The following is an 11,153-nucleotide window of genomic DNA, read 5'->3' on the forward strand; positions in this document are numbered from 1 at the left end:
AAATTTCATCTCTTCAAAATGGAAGTGGTTAGTTGTTTGAGGCCAGAGGGTATGCTGTTGAGTTGTATGAGGGGAATTCAGATATGAAATCTTGGGAAGGGAGACAGAATGGGAAGGAGGAAGGGGAAAAAAAGAATAAGGAAGGGGACAGAAAAGAAAAAACTTTAAAGCAAAAACAGTTTCCATTAAATGATGTAAGTAACAGCAGTAACTGTTAAACAAGATATTGGAACACACTTGTTGTTCATTGTCCTCTCCTGTCTCTAATAACATATGCTGAATAAATGACTTTTTCTTCCTTTTATTTTACAGAGGTCAGAGGTCAACTCCGCTCACCCATGATGGACAGCCAAAAGAAATGCCACAGGCTCCTGTACTTATTTCCTGCGCTGACCAGTGAAGCGCCCTTTCATTGTAAAACATTGTGCTTTACCTACTACCCTAGCCTTGTCTTTACCGAGGGATGCTAGTAAGTCCAAGTGGTGGAAAATATAGACTGCAAACAAGTGCTTGTTGCCCCACACGGCCCAGATTCACTTGAAGCAGAAGTTAGCATCCTGGGCCAGTTTGTTCTCTCAGAACCCAGAATCTTTGAGGGTAAGGTTATCTGTCTGATATTGAGCAGAAACAGAATGATCCTGGAGCTTTGCTTTCTATTGAAGGCTTTTGACGGTAATAGGTGGTAACTTGGTAAAAGGCTGCCTTTACTGTAGCTCATCCAGCATCTCTTTTACCAACCAGAGAGTGTGAAACTAGTTTCATATATTACCTAGTTATTCTTTCAAAACAAAACAAAAAAAAAAAACAAAAACTGATGCACTGCACTAGTTATTATTAGATATTCTTAGTCTTTTTTGTACATGGAGATTTAAGTTCTAAGATGGTTTATATAATAGGTTATACCTACATTTATATTGTAGAATAAATATTAAAAAGCCTGTTCCAGAGACTCCCAAGCAGCCTGGGCAGGCAGATGTACCATTGTTAGTGGTGTATGCTCGGCCTCGTGGTCCATATATTCTGCACTTTTATATTTGCCACCAGAATGGTAGTTTGCTGGCAAAAAAAAAAAAAAAAAGGAGAGAGAGAGAAAATTACAACTCTTACAATCTGAATTTTTTTCTTAGCCTTGAGTGACCAAGAAGAATTTGCTTGAGGCAAATTGTGGCAAATATTTTCCCAGACAGGGGAAGAGTCCTGCAGATTACAGATTACTGGTGTTTTCATGCCTTGAGGATTCTTTTATTTTTACACAGGGGTCTAAGTGACCAATGGATTGTTCATACAAACAAAAAAAAAAGACAAAAATATTATTCAGAAGTGACCTTAGTATTACTTCACTATTCTAAACACATTGAAGACACTCACTTCATGTGGACTTGGAGCTACAGACCTTTTACATCCATCACAGATTGACTGGACGGGTTGCAATTGCTATGCACAGCCTGATTGGCACTGCAGGTTTTTAGAGCCATTTTGAGTTTGTGTTGTTTAGGAAGTATTGAGTCAATGATGAGGGAGGTATGCCTGACCAGAGTGGGACTCTCAGTCATAGATCCACCTGCAAGTCTCTGTTTCCTTTTTGTGTTCTGTTGCTTTTGAACATAAAACCAACCATACATACACCAGCACCAAGTGGATTAACTGGCTTAGAACATTCAACATATTGACTTAACCACCTGACATTCACAGTGTCTTGTTTCCTAGCAACAGATGCAAAGTGATAAATCAAAATTAGTCTGAGGCTACAGATTTTACAGGGTATTTGTTCTATAGCACAAAGTATTTCCCCACTCTTGTGTCACAGCACAAACTACCAAATTTTAATTATTGGATTCCAGCAATAATTTTTAATAGTTTTCAAACTGGCAGAATTTTGACAGTGCTAGTTCGAGTTTGAAGCTTTTGAATTTGATCTCTAAATGGTGACAGTTTACATGGTTTTATCTAGCTTTCTTATTTATACTTGACTGAATTATAATGATTTTTTTTCTAATTGTAATTTGACGTAATAGCCATACAAAAAATGACTCTATTCATACTAGGTTTAGCTTCTCATGGTTGTAGATATTACTTCAGTTCCGGTGCTGGAAAATATGTGCAACATACTAACAGGATTGAAAAAAAAAAATAGAGGTTTTTCTTCTTTTTTTTTTTTCTCCAAAGCAGGTAAAGAGGGTAGCAAAGCATCAGAATGATGTACTCAAAAATGCATATTCCTGGTGGGGATGGAGGAAGAAGGAATTAGTAAAAGGTTAATCAAAAGTTACAGCTTAACCCCATTCATGTAGGAATAAATCAAGTGAGCAGTTCCGGACTTTAGCATAATATTTTTACTGTGATGCTGTTTTATTAATATTTTCTAAATTTCAAAACAAAAAGTGAATGTTTGAAATTGCTGGGTCCCGATGTTGGTGGCTGTTGGAGTTTTGGACCACTCGCTAGCAGTGATTTGAAGATTATAATTAGCTAAAATCCAAAACAAAAAACCAACAACAAAAATTGTATGGTGCAGAACATGCACCTTGACAATGGTACTAACTTGTTATTCTATAGAACACGTTAGAATAGATCTATTTTTGCCAGAGCACCCTCCTTCAGTCCTCCGATTACATTTCACTAGAGTTCCTTACGAGATTGCTGTATATTCATGGGACCTTTTTTTAAAAAAAAAAAGCAAAACAAAAGATTACTTTTTTTCTATGTGATTAATATCTTACTTGATCTGCTTTTCCTAAACCTCAGTGGCTTTTCCCTTAGGCAGGGTTGGGGGCGGGAGGGCAACTTACTGGAGATGACTGTTTTCAGATACTTTAAAACAAACCTTTTTGTAGAAATGCTTAATTTTTAAGCGGTTAGGCACTGAGAGTAGCAGAAATCCTGCAAAGCTTTATAGTTCCTTAGACTCACCTTGTCGATTCTCTGAGTAGTCTTGATTTCAATAATTGTGCTTCTCATGCCTTGAATCTGCTGGAGAGGAGTGTTGTTATTTTCAGGTAACAACATTTGTTAGCACAAATATTTCAGACCAATATTAGTGCTCTCCTCCCCACCCCTTGTTATCATTTTCATTTCATTTCTCTCATTCTTTTTTATTTTGGAAAATCATATTGCTATAGTGTGTACTTTAATCTGCCAGCAGATACCATCTACACTAACATTTGTCCCACAGCATCCTCAAGAGAAAAAGTTGTTGCACCTTATATATATCTCAAGCAAACCAAAATATGATGCTCTTCTGCTTTGTTTTATTCTAAATTGTTGTATCATATCTTTCTGAAACCATTCTGAATTTAGTTGAAATTATCAATATTTATGCTTTTAACCTTAATTTCTGGATTCAAGCCTGTATATAAATCTTTTGAAAAAAAATTGTCCTAGCCCTTCTCTGCGATGCTGGAAGTAGAAGATTGCGTCTCAGATGGAGACGCAGTACTGTTCCAGTTTTCTTTAGCCTTTTATTTATTTAGTTATTCTGGGTATTTCCTATGTGTTTTGAAGTGTGTAGAGTATATTATAGTAACTGAAGCTGCAGCTGTAAGAAGCTGAGTGAAAGAAAAAATACTGTAAGACATCCTTAAAGTTTTTATTTGTTTGGGTACTGTATATGAGATCAGGAAAAAGAAAAATGTCCCACAGCCACATTGGAAATACAGGTTCTTGTCCCCAAATTAGGTTAGTTCCCAGATTTTAGATCAAAACTGTTAATTCATTAAAACCCCTTTTAAAAGGTAAATTCTACTGTTGTAATTCCGATAGTCTTTTTCCCACAAATATCAGAAATATATTTATTTAATTCTGTCAGATGAGCTTTCTACCGATGCCATGTTCCAAAACCATGTTAAAATAATTCCCACGTTATCATTGTGATTCTACTTCCTGCCGCTAAAATTGCTGGAGAAACAAAATAATGATGGAACACTATGAACAAAAAGGAGCATCTGAACTGGTCTGGTTAGAATCCAATGTGTTCAAATCCTTTTGTTTTCTTACTAAGTCAGATGCTACTGTAAGTCAGATAAAATTTTGTTTGCACTCTGCAGTCTTTGGCTCAATGTATGGAAATGTTTGCACCTATGTAAAGTCACAAGCTAATTACAAATTGCTACAGAACAGGAGTAAGCTGAAAACTGAATGCCATGTTTTGTTTATAAGGTGGGGAGGGGAGGGGAAATACCAAAAAGCTCTGTTCCAAGTTTGGCATTTGACATTAATGTGAAGCAGTGGGACCATGCTGCCTGCTAAACTACTGTATGAATCATAAGTGTTCTGAAGACGAGCAGCTGGAGGCTGGAGGATGGCATTCCGTACAGCAAAGGAGAAGCACCACCACTTCGTCTGGGAAAAGGAAGGAAATCGCAGGAGGCCTGGAGCCATCATTTGTAAAGGGGATGTTGCGGAGTGTGATGCTGTTGAGGAGATTCACCTTCAATTGCACTGCTCCGCAGAGCCTCATATAAGGCCAATCCTAATGGGCTACCTCGGCTTTAAAAGTTAATTTCAGTAAGTCCTGTTTCAAAAGTTTGTCTTTTTTTGCTTCTACCTTCAGTGCCACTATTTTCCACTGCAGTGTTTTAACTTCACAAACCGCCTCCTCCAGAGAGAACAATGTATTGCTGAAAATGGGCAGTAGAAGCAAATGCTATTGTTACATTTGACCTATAAAGTATTCAGAGTGACTGCTAGGTAGAAATTAAAACTTAGCTCTCCCAAATAGCTCCTTATTTTGCACCTTATAAAAAGTATACTAATTGTTAATTAGATGTTGCTTTTGTTTATACAAGCATTCCCAAAGAACTAGATTTGGATTTTGTTTTGAGTTTTTGGATTTTTAAAAATTATCTTACTTAGATTGACTAACAGCATACTTACAATTTTAAAAGAAGCTGTTGTTCAGTTCATCTTACCAGATGTGTCTGGCGAAGTATTCAGGGTTTGATGGACTGCTTTACTTTCGTTTGGAAGTGATAACTAAGTTTATTATACTCTATATTAAATAACTTGTTCATTTAACTGAGGACCTTATCTTCCTTATATTTCAGAACAAAGAAGCAACAAGCGTGAATAAAAAGACAAATGTATTTGACTCCCTCATAATCCCCATCTGTATGTGCTACCCTTCCTTCAAATATATAAATGTGCATCTTTTTTTTAAAAAAAAAAAAAAAAAAGGTTCCTCTTCTGGCCAAATTTGATCTATGGTGGTATGATTCATACTGTTAAATTGAGAGAGGAAACCTTGTGGTTAAAAATTATATGGCTGCCGTTTTCTTTTTGTAGTCAGTGGTCAAAACTGATCATGCCCTTAAATCGATTTTTATGCGCAGAACTAGTTATTGTGAACATTACTACTCCCTCCAAAGATTTCCTGATAACTTGGGCCAGAGCTGGTTACTGAGTAACAAGGATCTAATTCAATGCCTCAAAACCCTTCCACCCACAATGCAAATCTTACCTCACAAGCTCTAACCTAAATCATAGAGACATGCATGTTTCATGCATTAACACTGATTTCACTCTGTGGCCCACCAGAGGGGTGGGCTCATGTCCCCTGACTCCTCCCATGAGTGCCTCAGCTCTAAGAGCCGTGGAACAGGGGTAGGGAAGGTTTGCGATCTGGAGCTCAGCAACTAGCACAGCAGCGTTTTTTCCATTTCATTAGCACTAAACAAGTCTCTTGCTCTCAGGAATTTGTCAGAAAAAAGAATAAAATCACCTGAGACTCCACATACCAGATTATAAACTCTTCTCGTAGGTTTGAATTGCTTACTCATATGTCATAAATTAACCACAGCTTCATTTGACCATCAGGTCTAAAGTCTGTTGACAGTTTCAGCATGACTGAATCGCTCATTTTTTTTTTTTTTTTTTTTGCTTTCAGAAATTGGCTTGGTTCTCTTTAGAGTTGGTGTAAACATGCCATGTAATAAATGATTTCCACTTAATGGTACAACAGAATTATTGCTTTCTTAGATGTATGTGTAGTAAAAGTCAATATACACATTTATATAATTTCTTTCTTCAAAATCTTATACCTAATTTGATATTTCTAAAAATTGCACATGTAAGTCATGTGTATAACATGCTAAAGTACTTTAACTGTGATCTTAAAACTGAATAAAAATATTTAATAAAACTTTGAAATATTTTAAAGATATTATTCAAATATATTTCTTTATGTTCACACTACTGGCCATAGAGTATGTGCCTTTAATGTACCATTTTCACTAAAAACAGTAGGAAAAATATTAATAAAAGTAAGATATTTCAACTATTTTAGAACATCGAATGGTGTGTCCCCCTAAACTGTGTTTGCCTGTGATTTGCCATTGTCTGGACAGCCTTGGTTGCTTTTTCCAAAAGTGTAGAGTGGTGATCAGCCCAACAGAAGAAGAGGATATGCTTCAGTACGCCACTTGGGATGAACGCTTCTGGGGTGCGCTCCTGGGACTAGTGATCAGAACACACCATCTTTCCCTGAACTAGAACAAAACTGTGGAAGCGATTTCATTAAGAGTGTTACCTAAGTATAAACTCACACCTCAGATGTGGTGAATACAGTGTTCCTAAGTTGTTTTTTTTTAATCCTTTGGAAACTATACGCATGCATGCACACAGTATAATTATCAACAAATACACTTTGTATTCAGACAGTTCTTCTACCCATGTACCATTGGGTTTTTTTTAACCTCCCTGATTCAGATTTATTGATAGTGATAATACCTCCTCATACCATTGCTGTGGGGAAGAAAAGAGAGTATATATGAAAATATTGTCATAGGGCCTGTAGCATAAATGCCCATTAAATGGTAATTATTGATTTATTGTTTTAATTCCAACTCTAAGGTTAGCATTTTTTTAAGTACATTCAAAAGATATGATGAGTATAACTATTCAAGATAAACTTCGATGCTATAGAGATAAGCTGTTTCAGGAGATTTGATGGTATGGAAAACAGAATAGGTAAAAATTTGCACCCATTAACTCATAACTTTTATATGTAGCACTAAGTAAGATTTTTCTATAAAATTAGCCTGTCTAATGAATTATACGAGATACTCCAGCACACCTCCTTTCCATTGCTGAGAATAAGATTGTGTGTGTGTGTGTGTGTGTGTGTGTGTAAGAGACAGGGAACATGGGGTCCATACCAAAGATTAAAATTCTGTTAGGAAAAACAGTGACAGGATATACATAAGTGTAGTTTTATGGTCCTATGTGTATTACACAATTGCACCCATCCTTTTGAATAGAACATAAAACCTATTGCAAGGAAAAATTAAGTGATTCTAATCAACGGTCAGCTAAAACATACTACTGACTCCATTCCATACATATTTTAAAAGGATTTATACTAAAGATAAAATTATGGATCATAATTTATCATAAACCTTTTTACCTTTTTGAAATTATAGGAATTTTCAAATACAGTATATGCAGAAGTAGAGAGGTATTTTGAACCCCATATACACATAATCTAGCTTCAACAAATAACATTTTCCCACTCTGGTTTTATCTGTGTCTGTTTTTTCCTCCCCCTCTGTTTTTTCCCTTTTACCTACCCCAGAAGATACGCATATCCCAGAAATATTTCATTTGAGGAAATTATCAGAGAAGGCTTTGAAAGTGAATCTTTTGGTACATACAGATTTTAATTTTTTAAATATTTTCTCCTCATGATTCCAAAAATATTGTCTAAAGCATAAGGGAACCCATGAACCTAAAGAACAAAAGTGCTGAAGTGAAAGTCATTTGGAATGAGAAGACACTGTTGGGATTTGCTCTCTCTGTATTTACCTTTTTTGATCCCTGGTGTCCAGAGAGACTTTTACTTCATAAAAGAGAGCCCTTCTTTATGATGACTTTTTTTTAGAGGTTGGGGGGAGGGTTGTTTATGATTCTTTTTTCCCTAGACGACCTAATGAAAGGCCCAAAGGCTAAAACTTAGATTTGTGTCAACTGTATGTCCTTACACTTTTCCCTCCCACACTATTCCCACTGCATTTTTTCTCCCCTAGACTTGCAAGAGAAAATCTGTTGGAGGGGTAGAGAGAATATTTTAGATGAGCCCTGGAAGGCCAGTTGCCAAAGGTTTTAAAAATCTGAAATGCTAGGTCAGTTGGCCCAAAATTAAAGCATGAAATGAAATCTCTTTCTGAAAGAGATAAAAGGATAGTTTGGCTCACCCCACTTGGAAATTCCTTACCCTATGGAATTTTACAAAAGGTCATTTTGTTGCAGCGTTGTATGTAGGAGAGTCAGAAGAGAAAAATGTTAGGATTGAAAGTCTCTTAAGGATGATAGAGGATGAAAGGGGGAAAGGGGAAGTGTATATAAAATAGGTTGTGGATATCTTACGTTTAGAAGTCAGAATGGTTTTAAAGCCAGCATGAAAATATGTGCAAGAAATATGCTCGAGTACAATGATTTTTTCCTGATCTTTTCTACTGTTGGGCATCATTATCTATGGTGCTTATAAAAGGCCAATTAAACTTCAGATAAAATTTATATCCTCCAGAAATCAACATATGAGGCCCTGAAAAATATGTACAAGCAATATAAATATAATAGATACAAGAATAGGTAATGATTTACCATATACTTTGAAGCATTTATTCAAATACATTTAATAGAAAAGCGAATTTGTAGAATAAAAAAAATTTCTCCCAAGTCAACATATATAATCCTTGAGATAAATACTGGAAAAATTTAGACATTGTTTTATAAAATACTTTCAATTTTCCCATACCATGTATCTTGGCTTGGGTATTTGGTAGTGTGTTAAAAATAAATGTAAAAGTAATATTCTGCACATGAATCCTTGAATACCGTAAACCTTTTAACACATAGGATATGAAGTATTTAACACGTGAATGCTAGCCTCACCTGCATTAAAAGCTGTATTGTTAGAATAAAATTGCTTACAAACAGTTCTTCATTCCATTACTCTCTTTCAAAGCCCATGGAAAATCATTTCATCTCCCATGCTTTGACTTCAGAAGAGTTTTCTGTTACCCATAGCTCTTATCATGCACCCATAACAATAATCCATTCAGCAAATCTGCATTGGATGTCTGCTTGTGCAAGTACCAAGAAGACAGTCTAGCAGGGGTTAGAGACAGTCTGTTGAAATGCAGTACAGACGAAGTTGGGGATCAAAGCCTGTCAGGGGAAAATGATATACGAGCTCATGCGAAACTCGATAATCTACATTTTGAAGACATTAAGAAAAAAATGGGTATGTGTTACTGTTCTTTAGAATTTTATTTTTAAAACTTTTTCTCACAGAAAATATCTTAGCACAAGGAAAAAAGGAACTGCTGAGACAAGGCCACAGAGCTCCAAGACTGACAAATATGTGATGAAAGTCTTTGGGGGAGATCCATCATGCTATGTACATTTCCTTTCTGAGTGGCTTAGGATAGGGAGCATCTCAGCCAGGCTGGTTCCAGGACTGATGTCACTGTGGGGCTGGATAGCGCACCAGCTACAGCCTTGACATAGCCTAGGAATATTTGGAAACGTAAGGTCAGGAAGTACAGCTCAAACATTTGGCCCAGGAAGGAGGTAGTTCTGTCGCCAGATAGTGTGATTCCCCCAACTCTTTTCCTTCTCCCTTTGCCATACCCTTCTTTCCTCACCTTAGTTCCAGCTCTCACGTACTGCTGAAATCCAATTTTTTTCAATTGTTGGATTTTTCTACAGTGATGGCACCCCGTGCCCACCAGAGCTATTTTAATTTCCCTTTCTTTTTTACTTTTTTCTTCACTGAGAATAGCTGTAAGGTTTTTATGGCTAAGGGAATGACTCAAGAAATCCTTTGCTCTAGGTGGATTCCTGGAAAAAAAGGAGCTGCTATAAAGGATTCTCATTTTTGATGAGTGATGCCCCCATTTCGTTTTGGGTCTAAATTGGGCACGTGAGCCCTTGCTAATCCTTATCCTTAAAAAAGGACTTTACTACAGAAGGCACCTATTCCTACAGGACACTCCAGGATGACTTTTCCTTTGGGAGTAGGGAAGGTTTTGTTTCTACTTTTTAAACATTCACCTTCGTGTGACCAAATCAAAATCCCCTTTTCTGGAATTGGTAGTTAAAGGAACTCTTTCTTCTAACTCTGAAAACATCTTTTAAAAAAGCAAAACCATCTCTCTTAGGTATGCAAGCTGCACTGTAATTTATGTATGTATGCAGCAAAGTTTTAGAAATTTAGAGTTTAAAGTTCATCAGGCACCTGTCTGCGGCCCCTGAAGTTTCAGTCAATAAAATCTGTGTTGCCAAAGGTTTAATTTGAACTTCCTCTCCCCACTTCCCAAAGATCTGACTTTAAGTGAGTTGGTGACATATGGAGCAACATTTCCTAAGCACCTAATGTGTACAGAGGACTGGCTGACCAGCAGGCAGGATGCTTGTCTTCCAACACCTCCACATGCCCACCTGATATGGCACCTAAACTTTTAACCACAGTGCATAGGGGTTGACTCTAATGTGTGCTACATTCCTCCTTGGGACATTGAAATTGGAATCAGACCAAGATATTTTCTTTTATATATGGGCATTTATCCATGTAAATTACTTTTTTGGCTTCCTCTTACACTCCCCTGCCCACACATACAATATTCCATATGTCTTATTTTTATTTTTTATTTATTTTTTTATTTTTTTGAGACGGAGTCTTGCTCTGTTGCCAGGCTGGAGTGCAGTGGCGTGATCTCGGCTCACTGCAACCTCCAATTCCCGGGTTCAAGCGATTCTCCAGCCTCAGCCTCCTGAGTAGCTGGGACTACAGGTGCGTGCCACCACGGCCAGCTAGTTTTTGTATTTTTAGTAGAAACGGGGTTTCACCATGTTGGCCAGGATAGTCTCGATCTCTTGACCTCATGATCTGCGCCCACCTCGGCCTCCCAAAGTGCTGGGATTACAGGCGTGAGCCACCACACCCAGCCCACATGTCTCCTTTTAAAACACAAATGGTTGCCTTTGTGTGACATTCTAGCCTGCTACCACCACTGCCTGCTCCTCAGCCAAAGATCTATTTTAGATAGAATCCGTCTCCGCTTTTGAGCCTACTGCAGAGAGCAACAACATCAGTAATTAGTGGTGGCAAGATGAAGCAAGTCATAAATTAACTGATGAATGATATTTTCCGGGGA

At 37.1% G+C, this 11,153-nt stretch overlaps 1 protein-coding gene across 15 annotated transcripts in view; it reads left to right on the forward strand.

Moving 5' to 3' along the window:
• BBX (BBX high mobility group box domain containing) overlaps positions 1–6,155 on the forward strand; it is a 298,279-nt gene extending 292,124 nt beyond the window's left edge. For 9 of the 15 annotated variants that reach the window (XM_063630605.1, XM_063630602.1, XM_063630604.1 and 6 more), the window contains one exon: positions 313–5,958. In XM_063630605.1, the coding sequence (XP_063486675.1) occupies positions 313–400 (88 nt within the window). In that variant the 3' untranslated portion in view covers positions 401–5,958. Of the gene's footprint in view, positions 1–312 lie in introns of all 15 variants that reach the window. The other 6 variants (XM_055260307.2, XM_055260315.2, XM_063630606.1 and 3 more) reach the window with 2 other exon arrangements.
• The last annotated feature ends 4,998 nt before the right edge of the window (positions 6,156–11,153 follow it).

The sequence above is a fragment of the Symphalangus syndactylus genome, chromosome 21 (assembly GCF_028878055.3).
Source record: "Symphalangus syndactylus isolate Jambi chromosome 21, NHGRI_mSymSyn1-v2.1_pri, whole genome shotgun sequence".
Taxonomy (NCBI): Eukaryota; Metazoa; Chordata; class Mammalia; order Primates; family Hylobatidae; genus Symphalangus; species Symphalangus syndactylus.